This window comes from Notolepis coatsorum (assembly GCF_963971535.1).
Source record: "Notolepis coatsorum genome assembly, contig: SCAFFOLD_2921, whole genome shotgun sequence".
Taxonomy (NCBI): domain Eukaryota; kingdom Metazoa; phylum Chordata; class Actinopteri; order Aulopiformes; family Paralepididae; genus Notolepis; species Notolepis coatsorum.
In genome coordinates, this window is record NW_028173900.1 from 196 (window position 1) to 19,537 (window position 19,342).

Sequence of the window (19,342 nt, forward strand, 5' to 3'; positions counted from 1 at the left end):
TCTCCCTCTCTGCTCTCTGTTGGCATGGAACACAGTCGGATATACTGAAGGGGGAAGAAAGCAATCAGGCATCCCAGGAGGAGGGGGGGGGGGGGGGTTGCCTGCATGCTTCAAATCTCTCCGAGACCCAGAAGCTGTCTGTTTCTCTTCCTTTCCTCTAGGGGGGGGGGGGGGGGGGGGGCACAATGAGGTCAAGGACCAAGGATCAGGGGGGACCCTGATGTAAACAAGACGAAAATCTTTCTCTGGTCTGCATCCCCTTAACAATTGTTTGTATTGAGCCGTACTGTATTGTACACATTCTGCAATCTGTTAATACAATTTCCAATCAATCAATCAATCAATCACGCTGCTTAAAGCTCGGATCTTGGTGGCGGGGGGTGGAGAGGCGGTCTGTATTCGTGGCACAACCTGTCCCGGACCAGAGCCTCCCCAGCAGGCTGGACAGGACCTTCAGCCCCCCCCTGAGGGGGACGGGCGGGGCGGGGTCTTCCCCCGGGTCCACCACTGACCGCAGGGCGCGGGACGACACTGGAGGGGGGGAGAGAAGTCGAAGAAAGGGGTTCACGACTGTGTGTAATGGGCTGTCAGTTTATAGCGTTAATTAGATTAATTAATTACACAGCAAATTATCGCGTTATAAGAATTTACTAAAAATTAATCAAATAAAAAAAAAGTTATTATTATTATTTTTTTTTTATCTCATTCATTCCATAAGAACGTAGAATACACATTTATAGACATTTTTTTTTTAATATGGTCCATTTGCATGTTCTTGGTATCTGATTCTAGGGACGTCTATGGATCTCAGAGAATGTATTCCCAGTGTCAGAAATACTGTGTCTGTGTATACATTCCAGTGTACAGTGTACATTCCAAATGAGAATATCGATAAAATGTTTGTTATCTTTGACTGTGAATAACACCATGCAAAAATGTATCAGACCTGAAAAATCTAAGCAAATTAATAAATGGAAGATGATTAAACAGGAGGTTTTTTGTAGATACAGTACTGAATTCTGCCATCCGGACACATGCCATTTGAAATATGAATATCAGGCCTAAAATGGTTATGCGATTAAAATGCTATTAATTAGATTAATTAATAAAAAATCCTGTAATTAATTAGATACATTTTCTTAATCGCCTGACAGCACTATGTGTGTATGTGTTTGGCAGCCTCCCACTACATCTAAAACATGGCAAGCCAGTAGCTGTCAACATTGGCAGGAGAAAAACGTGCACATTTTAGCCCCGCCCCTTCTCCCGTCCCCGCCCCCTTGGCCCGCCCCCTCCCACCTGGCCCGCCCCCTCCCCAATGGAGCTGCCTGGTTGCTGCCATCTGCTGGTCAAAACCTGTATTAAGGAAATTCACTGTATTATTTTACAGATTACTTTTGTTTTCCTACTTTAACACCTTCGGTTGCCTTGGGTTAAATTAATGATATACCATAGGTTGCCGGCTCTATTTGTCTATGGAGAAGTACCCCTTCTTTGCATGGCTATAACTTTTTAAATTCTATTGCTACATTGCCATTATTAGGGCCCATTCAAAGTCCTATATGTATTGTTCATTGTGTAGCAACGTTAAACTTTTTCATTCACATATTCATAGTAAAGTATGGTCTAATGTATAAGTATGTTTTCATCTCTTCTGCAGCTTTCTCCAGAACGTGATCTATAGCCCCAAATGCATTATATTGATGATGCAATACAGTTTTATGGCAATCAGCGCGATATAAAAAATTCCAACTAGACGTACTTCTAGAAGTTACTACACGTCATCTGATGTTGACCGGATGGGCGAGGGGGCGTTTATAATTCCGTGGGCAGCGTTATACCAATCATCTAATGTGGGTCAAATGTTGATAATAGCAGTTAGTATCGAAGACGGTAACGTTACACGCTGAAACTCACCCCAGTCTCCGCGCGCCGTTGGGCGATCATCGTCGAGTTGAAATCTTATCATTATGGATGTAAATTTACCCCGGTCCATCTCCAGCTTGTATAATGGGTATATACGTCCAAATCATGTTGTTTATCGAGTTATTGGCAATCGATCACTGTGTAGTGTGACGAGCCAGAGTCGCGGGACCTATAGCGAGCGCCGGAAGTACTACGGGTCGTCTAGGACAAACCTCTATTCAACATCCTGTTTGGCGATTGCGCCGATCGGCCACCAGATGGCGCTCCTGAACCGCCAGAGAGCTCAGTGGGTCCCTGCTGGTGGATCTCAGGCCAGCGGAGGGGACAAATGAATCCGATCGCAGATTTTTGAAATATTGATATAAGGACGCTGTACAGCGTCCCCCGGCAACTTGAGCATGGCCAGCAATGACGTGAAAAGACGTTTCATGGCAGTCAAAGTGTTAAGTGTAAATGCTATAAAAATACAGTAAATTACCTTTTATCAAAATATTACCATTAAATAAAGGTTGTAATCTGTAAATGTATTTGATTTTACTGTAATTTGACAGTATTTGGAAACCATAGATGCCAGACATTTAGTTTTCTTGCAGCTTTTTTTCTTACAGTGTACAGTCAGTGAATCCTAAATCTCCACTAGGCAACCACTTATCAGTCCAACAAGGACTGGGGTGAACTAGTTGCTACATTAAATTAATCAGATACCTGGTTGAAAGTGAAATGCTGTGAACATCCCTGCATTAAGAGTAAGACAAATTCAGTATAAATTCAGTTTATGTAGTAGTAGCATTAACATGTTCATATTTATTGAAATCTTACAATTCATACATAAATGTTATGATGAATTGAAAATAGGGGAAGAAGTCCTTCTCTGGTCTGCATCCCCTTAACAATTGTTTATTGCGCCATACTGTATTGTACCCATTCTGCAATCTGTTAAAGTTAGCAATCAATCAATGTATTACCATAGTGTCTTTATACCTTCATCACTGTAGGCTACATATTAATACTACAACTCAAGAATAATCAAGAGGTTTATTTGTCACATACATAGTGAAATGCAGGTGGCCAGACATTTATAGGACCACACGGAAAACGGCTGCTTGTTCCATCTCTGAGCTCAGGTCTCTGACGACCTGAGCCATTGTCATGCAAAGAAAAGTAGCCGGGTGAGCACCCGGCGAGGGACGAGTTGCATGTTTGTGTGCACGCGCTAAGTACCGAGCACCAGCTGTCTTTGCATAACAACAACAGCCAGGGCGTCAGGTGTGCTCAAATACATAGCACCCCTCCCCTGAAAGTTTGGTGTGAAACTGGTGAACGATGGTCTGTGTGATTGCCATCAAATGCAACAGCATTGCTTGGTGTCTGTGAAATATATGACCTTGTTGTATTTAAAAGCCTCTAGGCTGTTGTTTTATACATTGTAGATAATAAATAGCGCGATCTCTCTCTCTCTCTCTCTCCTCTCTCTCTCTCTCTCTCTCTCTCACGTTCCGAGACTTGTGCGGCGTTATGACTCATAAGTGAATTGTATATAGAAACAACTCACCAAAATTGACTTGCACAACTGATTATTTTATCTACGAAGGGGGGGGGGGGGGGGGGGGGGGGGGGGGGGGGGGGGCTTCACCCCCCCCCTCCCCCCCCCTCCCCCTCCCCCCTCCCCCTCCCCCCCCCACCCCCGCAACCTTACAACTACAACAGCCATCCTCCGCCACTGACCACGGCCCCAAATGTGTCCCCCTCCGCTTCATTACTTCAGGCAACCAACTTGCGCCTAGCACGCCCCCTGTTTTAACATCGACGGTTAGCTCAACTCGTTCGCCGCCTTGCTGTGGAGCCTGCAGTCCAGTTGGTGACAAGTTCACTTAATTTTTTTTAATTTTTTTTACGTTTAATTAATTTATCGCCTCTCTATATAAACGTCTTTCTTTCGCCGGTTAAGTTTAGGCATTCTTTCGGAGTTGGTTAAGGTTAGAGTTTAAGTTTAGGCATTCTTTCGGAGTTGGTTAAGGTTAGGGTTAAGTTTAGGCATTCTTTCGGAGGTTGGTTAAGGTTAGGGTTAAGTTTAGGCATTCTTTTTGGAGTTGGTTAAGGTTAGGGTTAAGTTTAGGCATTCTTTCGGAGTTGGTTAAGGTTAGAGTTTGTCGCAGAGAATGGCAATAGAATGCAGCCTATTTCCGCACTGCCGCTCTCTCACTCTTCCGCAGTCACAATGGGCGTCGTGGCCAATCAGAGAAACGCTGAACGCAAGTTGGTTGCCTGAAGTATTGGCAACTCCCCTCCACCCCTCCACCATTGAAAACAAAATTACGCCCTTGAGGGGATGATGCTCTTTGAACCTATTGAAATATCTTAGATGTAGGCTATGATTTAATAGGTGAATTCACGTGTGCGAGCGTGCGCACGTGTGCGAGCGTGGTGGGGTAGCCTTGGGCATGTTCATAGCCCTTGCTGTTAGTGGCCTGTGGATGCTTTTTGTATCCATGGGTCTTGTGGCAAAATTATAGAATCCTTTGTACATGTGATTTGATCTGTGGATACAAATAATTTAGTGTGTGTGTGCACATGCGTGTGCGTGTGTGCGTGCGTGTGTGTGTGTGTGTGTGTGTGTGTGTACTGACCTCTGACCTCACTGTACTTCTCTCTTCTTGGCTGAGCTGGTTATACGAGTCGGGCTGAAGATTGTGAGACAGGATAAGAGAGAAGGAGAGGAGCAGTACCTGGGGGGGGGGGGTACGGTGGGTGGTGCGGGGGGAAGGGAAATGGCCCAGAGTAGATCAAGGCAACGACAAAGGAAAAAAATAAAATACACAGGGAAATGAGAGAGAGAGAGAGAGAGAGAGAGAAAGAAAGAGAGAAATCAGGCACCCACTACAAAGGATGAACACAGCTGGGCATTGGAGCATTTCAATAGATTCTGGGACACTGACTGACTGCGTGTTACCTCTCTCTCTCTCTCAAATGGGCTTTATTGATATGGGAAACATACGTTTACATTGCCAAATCCAAACAAAACTAAACAATCAAATAGAGAAATCTCTCTCTCTCCCTCTCTCTCTCTCTCGCTCTCTCGCTCTCTCTCGCTCTCTCTCTCTCTCTCTCTCTCTTTCTCTTTCTCTTTCTCTCTTTATCTCTCTCTCTCCCTCTCTGTCTCTGTCTCTCTCTCTCTCTCTCTCTCTCTCTCTCTCTCTCTCTCTCTCTCTCTCTCTCTCTCTCTCTCTCTCTCTCCCTCTCTCTCTCTCTCTCTATTCAATTCAAATGGCTTTATTGGCATGACGTAACTTGTACATGTTGCCAAAGCAAATGATTAATACATAAGCATGGATTACAAAACAGATATCAATATCAAAGTACATACAAAAAATATCATCATAAAATATCATCAAAACATAAAACATCAAATATTACAGCATAAACGTGTGTCAGGTGACTGTCACTCACTGTCCCTCAGTCTATGGCAGGCAGCAATATAGACTGCTGCTAGCTCACAGCTTGTTGAGTCGGACTGGTAGTTTTTCTGTATCCGGTAGTGTAAGAAAACCTTTTGTTATTAATTCAAATTTTTTAAAATGCGTCTCTCTAATATATTAATATTTTTCCCATTTGGTGAGGAAGTGTATCTCAGTTTCAGGCTCATTGAGGATGCAATGACAGCACAGCCGTTGCTCTGCAGGAAGCCAGGTTTTCCTGTGCCTCCCCTTTTCAATAGCAAGGCTGTTCTCTCTCTCTCTCTCTCTCTCTCTCTCTCTCTCTCTCTCTCTCTCTCTCTCTCTCTCTCTCTCTCTCTCTCTCTCTCTCTCTCTCTCTCTCTCTCTCTCTCTCTCTCTCTCTCTCTTCTCCACAGCACCGATGAGCCTGCACAGCACCTAGCAGAATAATCAGGGCACGTTTGCTGTTTCTGTCAAGAGACCTCACTAAGGGCCAACATTCACCATGTACGGGGGGCTGCCACGCCGTGTCAATGATTAATCTGCGGGAGACTTTCCGTTCGAATGTGTGAAAGAATGAATGAATGATCATTACATTTTATATAGCGCTTTTCTAGACACTCGCTTTACAATGTAGGGTGGAAATTGCCTCCTTCACCACCACTGGTAGCACCCAACCTTGGGCTATGCAGGCTCAATGGCTACCATTACACTGGCACCAGGCACACATCACACTACACAATGGCTGAACGGCTCAGGAGACAGGGATTGATATCAGCCAAATAAGGGGAAGGGATGATTAGGTGGCCTTGATGTCAGAGACCTGATTGGGAATTTGGTCAGGAACGTCGGGGGAACCCCCTACTCTTTTTACGATAGGCGTCCTGGGTTCTTCATTCAGTCAGGACCTTGGTTTAGTGTCTCATCCGAAGGACGGCACTCACAGCTGTACGGTACGCCTATCGCCTCATTACTTTTACCAAATGGTTTGTGCGTTTTGCGAATCTGATTGGCCACTGACGTTTCTGGGACGTTTCTGGTCATGTGACATGTGCGCCCAATCGTGTGACGGCAAGTTCTTTGGACGGTTAAGCTTAGGCGCTCTTTCGAAGTTGGTTAAGGTTAGAGTTTGTCTTAGAGCATGGCGATAGAACGCCAGCCCTGATTCCAAACTCTAACCTTAACCAACTGCGAAAGAGTCGCCTAAGCTTAACCAGTGATAAACTAGGCGTTAGGTCGTTTGCAGGCTGTTCAACGCGGAAATCGGCTAAGACACTGCTCGTCATGCGATTGGGCGCACATGTCACATGACCAGAAACATGCGTGGCCAATCAGAGCGCAAAACGGGAACGCGGAAACACGAACCGTTTGGTAAAAGCATAGACGCGTCCCTATCACCATAACAGGGGCATTGTTACTGACAAGTCCAGAGGACAGAGTGCCCCCTGCTGGACAACAACATTGGTGCAGATCATGTATATTCCGGACGTGTGTTATGTCTCACCAGGATGCAGGTTCCTTTTTTACCACCGGGGGCGCCATGCGGAAGGAGAGTCTGAAGCCTGCTCAGCTGCTCCAACAGAGACCTGCAGCGCAGACAGACAGACAGACAGACAGACAGACAGACAGACAGACAGACAGGCAGACAGACAGACAGACAGACAGACAGACAGACAGACAGACAGACAGACAGACAGACAGACAGACAGACAGACAGACAGACAGACAGACAGACAGACAGACGGATGGAGGCACAGACAGACAGATGAGAGTGAGTTCACGTGAAGGTTCGTCTGGCGTCCTCGGCCGTCCTCGGCTCATATCGTGGCGGGTGTTTGTGAACCTTCTCCTGTTCCGCCTAAACAGGCCACTGAAATGTTTCTGAAAATGTGTGCGACGAGAAATAGGCAATGCGGTTGTCGAATTCTTGGTTCATATTCGATGTGCGACGCCTTGACAGTTTGATCTTTAGTTTGGTGAGCCGGGCACGCTGCTTAACCCTTTCACCACCACGCTACAGAAGGTTAACCCTTTCACTACCACACTACAGTCTGTAGTGTGGTAGTGAAAGGGTTAACCTTCTGTATTGTGGTAGTGAAAGGGTTAACCTTCTGTAGTGTGGTTGTGAAAGGGTTAACCGTCTGTAGTGTGGTAGTGAAAGGGTTAACCGTATGTCGTGTGGTAGTGAAAGGGTTAACCGTATGTAGTGTGGTAGTGAAAGGGTTAACCCTTTGTTGTGTGGCAGTGAAAGGGTTAACATTCTGTAGTGTGGTAGTGAAAGGGTTAACCTTCTGTAGTGTGATAGTGAAAGGGTTAACCGTATGTCGTGTGGTAGTGAAAGGGTTAACCGTATGTAGTGTGGTAGTGAACGGTTTAACCCTTTGTTGTGTGGCAGTGAAAGGGTTAACCTTCTGTAGTGTGGTAGTGAAAGGGTTAACATTCTGTAGTGTGGTAGTGAAAGGGTTAACCCTTTGCCATGTGGCAGTGAAAGGGTTAACCTTCTGTATTGTCGCAGTGAAAGGGTTAACCCTTTGGTAGTGAAAGGGTTAACCTTCTGTATTGTCGCCGTGAAAGGGTTAACCCTTTGGTAGTGTGGTAGTGAAAGGATTATTAACGTCTAGTGTCTGTGTGAAGAGCTCAGTCAATCAAGTGGAGAATGTCTCTCCTTATTTCTTATCTCTGGTGGTGGGGCTAACCCATTTGTTTACGTTTGGATCACTGACTGGACCTTTAACAGCAGTTCTATATGTTGAGCGAGAGCGGTTGACTCACTTGTTGTTCTGTTCCAGCTGAAGCACCTTCCGCTGTAGCTCCAGGCTGTGTGCGCCACATGCAGTCATCCTTACAGGAGAGAGGAGAGAGAGCATGAGCTGCCATGCCTTGTCACTGTCTCACGTCCTTCACCTACAGTATATCTTCCTCCTGAATGCCACCTTGCACCCCTTTCTGTACGACTCTTAGCATGCAACGGCCCACATGTGGGCCCTCTTGAGGCCGATTTGCAGATTTGCCCACTGACACTTTGGCGGCTTGGGTGTGCATATTTTTTAAGACAATATATATATATATATCGGATTAAAGCCCTATTTGTTGCCTGTCGATAGCCCTTTCACGTGACAAAATCCGTTCAGTGGTTCTCGAGTTACATGCATTATATGTGAGGCGTGCGCCTAAGTACACGGCAGACTTTAAATTGTTTCAAATACCACTCCCGACTCTCGAGCCTCTACCTCCGTCAATCATTTGGCGATCTTGAGAATTATTGGACAGGGTTGTAAACCAATGAGTAGGGCTTTCCAATGGTAGGCCACTTGGGAATGAGCGAATCAGGGATCTAGGGGAAAAGTCACAAGCCAAAACAGGAAGAGAATTCTCCGTCGAATGCATTGAAGTCTATGAGAAAATCGTTTTCTGAGCTCTCTCACCTTTTACCAAAACCGCTTCTAATCACTCATTTCTGAAAGAATTTTTATGAAAGTTTCACATGTACTACACAAGACTTCAGGCTATGGACCCAGGGTGTCTTTTCAGCCATACCAATTTTCTTGGAAATACTACTTCTGGACTACTAACTACTACAGAAAAATGTGAGTAACAAGTTTTTCTACAACTCAAGTTCAAACCTATGTTACTCTATTTTATTAGCACTAAAAGTGACTTTTCTTTATCAGAAACTTCAGAATGTCATCTTTCAAAAGAGACCAGGCGCATGCATGTGCTATAAGTATAAATTATAGTATTTTGGTTTGCAAAAAAAGTATGCAGTCCTCAAAAACGAAACCTAAAATGACCACTTTTGGTGGCGCCTGTTAGGAACACTCCAACCTTATGGGAAATTAGCTTACCGTCTTCTCCAGAATCAGACAAGAAGATAGATACCAATTTCCTCTTTGTGCGTTCAGTAGAAAGCTATCCGGCTGTAAGCTAGCCTAGCTTAGCACAAAAACACCTCTCCTGCCAGTCTCTGTGTTCTTGTGTCTTTCTTGTCTCTTAGTCTCTGTGTTCTTGTGTCTTTCTTGTCTCTTAGTCTCTGTGTTTTTGTGTCTTTCTTGTCTCTTAGTCTCTGTGTTCTTGTCTCTTTCTTGTCTCTTAGTCTCTGTGTTTTTGTGTCTTTCTTGTCTCTTAGTCTCTGTGTTCTTGTCTCTTTCTTGTCTCTTAGTCTCTGTGTTCTTGTCTCTTTCTTGTCTCTTAGTGTGTGTTTTTGTCTCTTTCTTGTCTCTTAGTCTCTGTGTTTTTGTCTCTTTCTTGTCTCTTAGACTCTGTGTTTTTGTCTCTTTCTTGTCTCTTAGTCTCTGTGTTCTTGTATCTTTCTTGTCTCTTAGTCTCTGTGTTTTTGTCTCTTTCTTGTCTCTTAGTCTCTGTGTTCTTGTATCTTTCTTGTCTCTTAGTCTCTGTGTTTTTGTCTCTTTCTTGTCTCTTAGTCTCTGTGTTTTTGTGTCTTTCTTGTCTCTTAGTCTCTGTGTTTTTGTCTCTTTCTTGTCTCTTAGTCTCTGTGTTTTTGTCTCTTTCTTGTCTCTTAGTCTCTGTGTTCTTGCGTCTTTCTTGTCTCTTAGTCTCCGTGTTTTTGTCTCTTTCTTGTCTCTTAGTCTCTGTGTTTTTGTCTCTTTCTTGTCTCTTAGTCTCTGTGTTTTTGTCTCTTTCTTGTCTCTTAGTCTCTGTGTTCTTGTCTCTTTCTTGTCTCTTAGTCTCTGTGTTCTTGTCTCTTTTTGTCTCTTAGTCTCTGTGTTCTTGTCTCTTTCTTGTCTCTTAGTCTCTGTGTTTTTGTCTCTTTCTTGTCTCTTAGTCTCTGTGTTCTTGTGTCTTTCTTGTCTCTTAGTCTCTGTGTTCTTGTCTCTTTCTTGTCTCTTAATCTCTGTGTTCTTGTGTCTTTCTTGTCTCTTAGTCTCTGTGTTCTTTTGTCTTTCTTGTCTCTTAGTCTCTGTGTTTTTGTCTCTTTCTTGTCTCTTAGTCTCTGTGTTCTTGTCTCTTTCTTGTCTCTTAGTCTCTGTGTTCTTGTGTCTTTCTTGTCTCTTAGTCTCTGTGTCTTTGTCTCTTTCTTGTCTCTTAGTCTCTGTGTTCTTGTCTCTTTCTTGTCTCTTAGTCTCTGTGTTTGTCTCTTTCTTGTCTCTTAGTCTCTGTGTTCTTGTCTCTTTCTTGTCTCTTAGTCTCTGTGTTTTTGTCTCTTTCTTGTCTCTTAGTCTCGGTGTTCTTGTCTCTTTCTTGTCTCTTAGTCTCTGTGTTCTTGTCTCTTTCTTGTCTCTTAGTCTCTGTGTTTTTGTATATTTCTTGTCTCTTAGTCTCTGTGTTTTTGTTTCTTTCTTGTCTCTTAGTCTCTGTGTTCTTGTCTCTTTCTTGTCTCTTAGTCGCTGTGTTCTTGTCTCTTTCTTGTCTCTTAGTCTCTGTGTTTTTGTGTCTTTCTTGTCTCTTAGTCTCTGTGTTCTTGTCTCTTTCTTGTCTCTTAGTCTCTGTGTTCTTGTCTCTTTCTTGTCTCTTAGTCTCTGTGTTCTTGTCTCTTTCTTGTCTCTTAGTCTCTTTGTTTTTGTCTCTTTCTTGTCTCTTAGTCTCTGTGTTCTTGTGTCTTTCTTGTCTCTTAGTCTCTGTGTTCTTGTCTCTTTATTGTCTCTTAGTCTCTGTGTTCTTGTCTCTTTCTTGTCTCTTAGTCTCTGTGTTCTTGTCTCTTTCTTGTCTCTTAGTCTCTGTGTTCTTGTCTCTTTCTTGTCTTTTAGTCTCTGTGTTTTTGTCTCTTTCTTGTCTCTTAGTCTTTGTGTTTTTGTCTCTTTCTTGTCTCTTAGTCTCTGTGTTCTTGTGTCTTTCTTGTCTCTTAGTCTCTGTGTTCTTGTCTCTTTCTTGTCTCTCTTAGTCTCTGTGTTTTTGTCTCTTTCTTGTCTCTTAGTCGCTGTGTTTTTGTGTCTTTCTTGTCTCTTAGTCTCTGTGTTTTGTCTCTTTCTTGTCTCTTAGTCTCTGTGTTTTTGTCTCTTTCTTGTCTCTTAGTCTCTGTGTTTTTGTCTCTTTCTTGTCCCTTAGTCTCTGTGTTTTTGTCTCTTTCTTGTCTCTTAGTCTCTGTGTTCTTGTGTCTTTCTTGTCTCTTAGTCTCTGTGTTTTTGTCTCTTTCTTGTCTCTTAGTCTCTGTGTTTTGTCTCTTTCTTGTCTCTTAGTCTCTGTGTTTTTGTCTCTTTCTTGTCTCTTAGTCTCTGTGTTCTTGTGTCTTTCTTGTCTCTTAGTCTCTGTGTTCTTGTCTCTTTATTGTCTCTTAGTCTCTGTGTTCTTGTCTCTTTCTTGTGTCTTAGTCTCTGTGTTCTTGTCTCTTTCTTGTCTCTTAGTCTCTGTGTTCTTGTCTCTTTCTTGTCTCTTAGTCTCTGTGTTTTTGTCTCTTTCTTGTCTCTTAGTCTTTGTGTTTTTGTCTCTTTCTTGTCTCTTAGTCTCTGTGTTCTTGTGTCTTTCTTGTCTCTTAGTCTCTGTGTTCTTGTCTCTTTCTTGTCTCTCTTAGTCTCTGTGTTTTTGTCTCTTTCTTGTCTCTGTGTTTTTGTGTCTTTCTTGTCTCTTAGTCTCTGTGTTTTGTCTCTTTCTTGTCTCTTAGTCTCTGTGTTTTTGTCTCTTTCTTGTCTCTTAGTCTCTGTGTTTTTGTCTCTTTCTTGTCCCTTAGTCTCTGTGTTTTTGTCTCTTTCTTGTCTCTTAGTCTCTGTGTTCTTGTGTCTTTCTTGTCTCTTAGTCTCTGTGTTTTTGTCTCTTTCTTGTCTCTTAGTCTCTGTGTTTTGTCTCTTTCTTGTCTCTTAGTCTCTGTGTTTTTGTCTCTTTCTTGTCTCTTAGTCTCTGTGTTCTTGTCTCTTTCTTGTCTCTTAGTCTCTGTGCTCTTGTGTCTTTCTTGTCTCTTAGTCTCTGTGTTTTTGTGTCTCTGTCTCTTAGTCTCTGTGTTTTTGTATCTTTCTTGTCTCTTACTCTCTGTGTTTTTGTGTCTCTATTGTCCCGCGCGGGCCACCCCTCTTGAAATCGCCATGTATTTCCAATGGACCCATTTCTAAATCGTCTCGTTCAAAACAAATAAAACATGAACATTGGCATGGTGTACCTTTCTGTCTGTATTCATCCACAATCTATAGCTCAACATGAAACAATTCACAATCAACCGTAAAAGGTGAACCGTCCGTAGTGTGGTAGTAAAGGGTTAACCTTCTGTAGTGTGGGTAATGAAAGGGTTAACCTTCTGTAGTGTGGTAATGAAAGGGTTAACCCTTTGATAGTGTGGCAGTGAAAGGGTTAACTTGCCTGCTGTGGTTTGTATATTGCAATACTAGGCCATATCGCCATTTCAAGAACATTTCGATTATTTGTTCGGCTCTACACGGAAATGTCTTCCACGGGCAACTGTATTAAAGATGCCATGATGTCATTCAGTCCTCCTGCCTCACAATGCAACGTGTCTACTGTGTTCGCTGTTAGCTAGTGTTAGCAAAGAGGCTGGAATATAGGTTCCTCCTCGTCTCTGGTGTTAGCACTAACATTAGCTACCAAACGTTACAGAGCTATATGAATAATGAAAGACCCCCACCACCCCAATAACAGCCTGTTTCAGCTGCTGAGGTCAGGCAGACGCCTGCGAACCCCAGCTACTAGGACAGAGAGGCTTAGGCTCAGCTTCTTCCCCCAGGCCATCAGAGTCCTGAACAATGAACATTGAGTACCACTGTAACACTTTAGCATGAGCGGGCACACACTCAGGTCGCACGCACCCTCACTTATTGCCAAAAGGAAAGGCCACTTTAAATTAGTATTAGCAACAGTAACAGTGTATTGCACTACTATTACTACTACTGTTAACTGCTAACTGTTACCCGTTATTGCACAAATTTATTGTTACCTGCTACCTGTTATTGCACAATTTTATTGCACACATTTTTTGTATTGGATTCTATTATATGTTGTACCAATTGCACATCGTTGCGGGCAAGACCACCCGCATTTCATTGTATATCCGTATGCCGTGACAAATAAAACTCTTGACTTGACTTGACTTGACTTGACTATGTCAGTTACCCCTGCTTATAGTAGGCCTCAGGCCCTCCCGGAATCCTACTGAGTGGTCACGGCCCCTACCTTCCCTCCAAGCCGTCCACGTATTGCCTCTTCTTCTTCCGACTCTCCTGGGCGGAGCGCTTGTTGCGGATCTTCCGCCGTATCTTCTTCAGAACCCTCTCCTCAAACTGGTTTGTGAGATGAAACACGTGTAGGATTATTACGTTACCATTGACTGAAGCAAGGCTCGTTGTCTGGTCAATGTAACATAATGAGGAGACGGTAGCCAAAGTAACCAACAAAGGATATTTAATTAATAGTTACCATGCCGATTGTGAATGTAAAATAATAACAAAACGAAACACAAAACTGCACAGACAGGATCAGCACTAGACAAAGGGGAAGACAGAATACTTATACATGAGGGAATGACGAGATGAGACACACACCTGGGTTGATTACAAATGGGTACACCTGGAAGGGGCAACGATAAGGACTACAAAACCAGGACAGGGAACTACAGCTAGACATAACACATCACAATAGGAACGCCTGATCAAGGCACACACAGACCCCACACATAACAAGGATGAAAGAGAGAAGAAAGAGAAAATAAAATTGTGTGTGTGCGCATGTGTGTGCGCGCGCACGTGTGTGTGTATGCGTGCGTGTGTGTGTTTGCGTGTTTGTCTGTTGCCCTTAAACCTCTCAGATATTTTAACCTTACACACGCATATCATTTAATTTGTGGATTCAAATGTTGTGTGCGTGCGTGTGTGAGTGTGTTATACGTGCAAGCATAATGTGTGTGTTTGCTACTGTGTGTGTTTGGAAGACATTAAAGGGACTGTTAACCTTGGTCAGGGGCAGTTTGCTGGGCAGGTCGACTCCCTCTTTAGCCAGAAGCTTCTTTTCATCCTCATTTAGGACCAGCTCCTGTAGGGAATGCTGGGAGCCTCGCTGCGCCTGGCCAATCAGACGGTCAGAACGTCGTGAGTCATGAGTCACATGTTTCATGAGTTTGCCACAGGAAGTAAACAGATCTGAAACTGTCAGTCACGCTGATGCCTTTAACCCTTTCACCCCGCACTACTGAACGGTTAACCCTTTCACTGCGACAATACACAGAAGGTTAACCCTTTCACTGCCACACGACAGCAGGTTAACCCTTTCACTACCACATGACAGAAGGGTAACCCTTTACTGATAAACTACCGACGGTTAACCGTGTGGTAGTGAAAGGGTTAAAGTTACAAAATGGGATAAATTTGATCATCTCAACTTCAATGCCTGATTTATTTTGCACATGATCTCACACGCGTTCCAAACACTCTAAATAGTTTTGCATGCATTAATTTAGTCTGAAAGTTATTGGGAGTAAATGAGTTTGAATATGTGCCACCAGTGATGTGTCATTGAGTACACCGGATCCTTGTGTTATTTACAGCTCAATGAAATGATAAGGTAGCAATCCCTATAAGACATGATATTGCTACTATTTTCTCATCTACATAATTTCATTAGCATTGTTTTCTTGGTGATGTGCCCCTTTAAAGTCTATCATATCCAGCGAATCCAGCTGTCAGCGGTACCTCCGGCTTGGTCAGTCGTCCCTACTAACACAATTGGCAGTGTTAGCGGGTGGGAAGCCGGCGGGGTGTGTGTGTGTCCTGGTCGTTGTAAACTGCGGTTCCTACTGGTCGGTCAGGGCGCCTGTTCAGCAGGGAAGGGATCGGGGGGAAATAGCGTGAACCTCCGCACGTGTTACGTTCCCCCGGTGAGACTCCTCACTGTCAGGTGAAAAGAAGTGGCTGGCTGACTCCACATGTATCGGAGGAGGCATGTGGTAGTCTTCACCGTCCCTAGGCCGACAGTGGGGCAATGCGCGCAACGACCAGGAAGGGAATTGGCACAACGACTAAATTGGGATGGGAGAAAAATACAGAAAAAAGTGAGAACAAAAAAAAAAAAAAAAAAAAAAAAAAGGCCTATCATATTCAGTATGTTCTTGAATAGATTGACTTGGCTGAAAACTGGTTGGGTTAGGACATTTGCAGCGGCCAGTTTTGAATTGCAGTCTCTCGTAGGTGTTCTTTGAGAGTGGTTTTGAAAGTGGGTAGTGATTCACATTCCTTTACAGCTTTGGGTAGGGCGTTCCACATTGATGTGGCATAATTGCGAAACGTGTTTAGTCCCTTGTTTGAGCCAAATCTGGGTTTAACATGATTTGTGGAGCTCCCTCTGGTGTTGTGATCGTGGTATTCACTGACCTTTGGGAAGTATTTTGACATGTACATGGGTACCTTTGTCGTGTAGTGTATCTTGTAGACCAGGCCCATTGCAAGTTGCTGTACTCTGTCGTCTACTCTAAGCCATCCTAGGTTGTCAAAGTGGGCAGGGGTGAGGTGGGTTCTAGGAGTCAGGTCAAGCAGTAGTCTGACCAGTTTGTTTTGAGATGTTTGTAATTTAGTTTTTAGTGCCTTTGAGGTGCTTTGGTACCATGAGGTGCAAGCATAGTCGTAGTACCCTTGAATGAGTGCTCCTGCCAGAGTCTTCAGGGTATTCTTGTTTACCAGAGAGGAGATCCGGTACAAGAATCGAGTTCATTGGTTGACATTTTTTATTACATTGGATTAGCCTCTAGGATGGAACCCAGGTAGGTAATTTCATCTTTCCTTGTGACAATATTGTCACCCACTGTAACTGAGAAGCCGTTGGTCTTGCTGAGTTTGTTATTTGAACCGAAGAGAATGGACTCTGTTTTGCCCATGTGTAATGATAGTTTGTTATTGGCGAGCCATATGCAGTGTTTTTTCAACCTGTAACTTGTTCTTGTCAGAGACCAGCAGGGCTGAGTCGTCCGCAAACAGGAACAAGTTGCAGTCACAAGCTGACGACATGTAATTTGCATAAATTAGGAACAGTAGCGGTCCTAGTATGCTTCCTTGTGGAACACCACAGCTCACTGGAAGGGGGGGATAGAGTACCGTTTACCTCCACCATCTGTTCTCTCCCCTCCAGGTAGGATTGTATCCAGCTCACTGATAAGACTATCAAAACCAATTGCTTTTAGCTTGTCAATCAGAATGGTGTGATTGACAGCGTCGAAGGCCTTTTGTAGGTCCAGCATGACCATGCCGCAGTATTTGCCCACGTCCACCTCTTGTTTGATGTGGTCGTTCAAATAGAGAAGGCATGTGTCAGTGGAGTGGGATGTTCTGAAGCCAGATTGGAATTCGTAGATTCGATTTTTTTCCGTGAGGTACTTTTCGACCTGTTCGTATACTATTTTTTCCATGACTTTCGAGATGGAGGTAAGGATAGAAACAGTTTTGTGCAGGGGTGTTACTCTCGCTTTACTGTTTACTGTGAGCGATTTGTAGTGCCACATTTCACTCTGGATGAATAAAGTATTTCTATTCTATTCTATTGTACATGGTAAATTATGGTTTTAGAGTCATAACTCAAAATACAGGTCTGTTTACAAGTTTACAAACCGCTTAGAGCCTCAGTAGGCGTGTGGAACTCCCGTCTTTTCTACCAAACACTTGGGGGCGAATTCACAAAGGGATTGCGCGGCTTTGTCTGACGTAATGCCTGTGCAGATAGCCCAAAAACAAACCTTGCTATTCAAAAAGCACTCACAAAGGGTGAAATACCGTACTAACTGCGTTGCCATCATCATTGCGTCCGTGTTATTTGTGGGTATTTAAATGAGGTAATATGGGTCGGAAAATGTGCCCCTTTCTATGCAAATGAGCCCTCATTGCAAAAACCCTCCAATTCACAAAGATCGGCACTAATTGCCACACACAGTTAAATTAAGGGTGCTATTAGCCAGCGCAAGCCATTCTTTGTGAATTCGCCCCTTGGACAATACATTTCAGACTGAACGGAAAATGTGGTCCACTCCAATAACTCACTATGTAAACAAAGGCAGTAGTTGGGGGCGATGGTGTTACAACAGATGACGTCATGCTGCAAACACGGATTGTACCTTGAGATTAGGACTTGGGCCAAAGTACCAGATCCAAAAATAACACCAATTATTTTTGGATCTACCAAAAAAGGTTTGGCTAACATTTGAATAATCAATATCGAATTTGCATTGTGTTGTGTTTCAGCGCTGTGTCGATCAAACTCGTGTAACCCTTCACAATTTCGGGGCCATTCACGTATATATATACGTTATTGGGCGCCAGCGGTTAACGGCCAAAAACGTATATACATTTTTGGATCGTTTTCCCTTTTCTTTTATTTAAATATCCTATTCAATGTCAGGGACCTGTATGTTGCCGTTAAAAGGCATACTGGGACTCCGAGGGTGCAGTACCGGCTAGATCCTGCTAGTAGGCAGTATCGAGAGTGCAGTAAACCCTGTTCCAGACCGGGTGCTACACTCAAATGTCTCCGGACGGACTTTTCTAGTAATGGGAAACCTACAGTAGGGGTTCACCCGATCGCATTGAATTGTTTTCGGGACCCCCGATCCATATGTTGTGGTGGGTTATGTCGTGAACTGGCCCTTTAAACTCTCTGTCACACCTCTTTGATTACATTTAATAATTTAATTTACACACACACACACACACACACGCACACACACACACACACAAACACACACACACACACACGCACACACACACACACACGCACACACACCACACTTACGGCTCTAACATAACATACATTATTTACACTTTTCCTTTTTGGTTGATACGTACAATATTTACATATTTGAAGCGAGAACGGGCTGCGCACACACGTACATATTGAGGTAATTGGTTGAAGTGACTGGATTCCTACATAATCTAAGTGTTCCATCTACTCCAGCGAGAGAGACACAGAGACTGTCACAATCAGTGGAGCATGTTTTGTGTTTTCTCTCTCCTATAAACTCATAATGATTTAACACTTGTAATTTTTAATAACACATTTTAGAACTGGACTGGCAGACTCCTGTATTTCCGATTCCAATTCTTACCCGTCCCAGCAGTTTTATTTATTTTATGTTTCTGTCTGTGATTCTCACGCCCCCCCCCCCCCCCCCCTCTCTTCCCCTACCTTCGGTCCATGATCAGTCGACAACAGCAGGTCCTTTACAGTGAGTGGATGATTGGCGGTCGGCCGGGAGTTGTGGCTGGTAGTGAGGTAGTACGCGATACCGAAATTCCCTTGGAGGTCGCCTGACTCCCAGTCCCAACCTGCGAATGGTAACATTTTAATTTTTAACAGTAAGAAAAGTCAAGTCAAGTCATTTATTTATAAAGCTCGTTTAAAAACTCAAGAGCCAACCAAAAGTGCTGTACAATCAAAGCATAAAATGTCATAATATAAAATACACAAATACAAAATAGAAAAAGGCACAGCAGGACAAGACAGTACATTCAGAGAATAGGACAACGGCAGGCCAACACACGGATAGGGGAGCACAAAGTACAGTATAGCACACAGGGGACAGAGGAGCACAAGAAGAGATACAGTGGGGAGGGGGCAGGATAAAATTGCATGGGGAGTGTGTGAGGTAGGGTGTGGAAAGTGAAATGAAATAAATAAATATGAGAAGCAGCGGGCGATGATTCACACAAATTGCTGGCACATGACAGGTCGACAAAGAGAGCAAGCATTGTGGGGAAGGTTTGATTGTTTGATTGATTGATTGCTTGAGAATTGTATTAACAGATTGCAGAATGGGTACAGTACAGTACAGCTCAATACACACACAATTTTTAAGGGGATGCAGACCAGAGAAAGACTTTCGTCTTGTTTACATCAGGGTCCCCCATTTTCAATTCATCATGACATTTATGACATACATGACATACAGACATACAGTACTGTTACATCCAGACATTTATGACATACAAGATATACAAATATACAGTACTGTTGTCTGTTTGTCATCCATCATCCCAGGCCTTCACACTGAGCTGGGCTGTGAGCGGCTGAACAGTCTCCCATTTTTTTTTTTTTGATACATGGAATTATTACAG

The 19,342-nt window shown here is 43.6% G+C and overlaps 1 protein-coding gene across 1 annotated transcript; it reads right to left on the reverse strand.

The window, feature by feature from the left end:
- Positions 1-422: 422 nt before the first annotated feature.
- On the reverse strand, positions 423-18,553 carry LOC311247670 (cyclic AMP-responsive element-binding protein 3-like protein 3-B; the record flags this gene model as incomplete). The annotated part of the gene is made up of 7 exons (XM_084338683.1): positions 423-531; positions 4,571-4,652; positions 6,865-6,946; positions 8,133-8,201; positions 13,431-13,537; positions 14,205-14,315; positions 18,414-18,553. Coding segments are annotated over 7 exons (700 nt in total), but the record flags the coding sequence as incomplete, so codon positions are not given.
- Between the last annotated feature and the right edge of the window lie 789 nt (positions 18,554-19,342).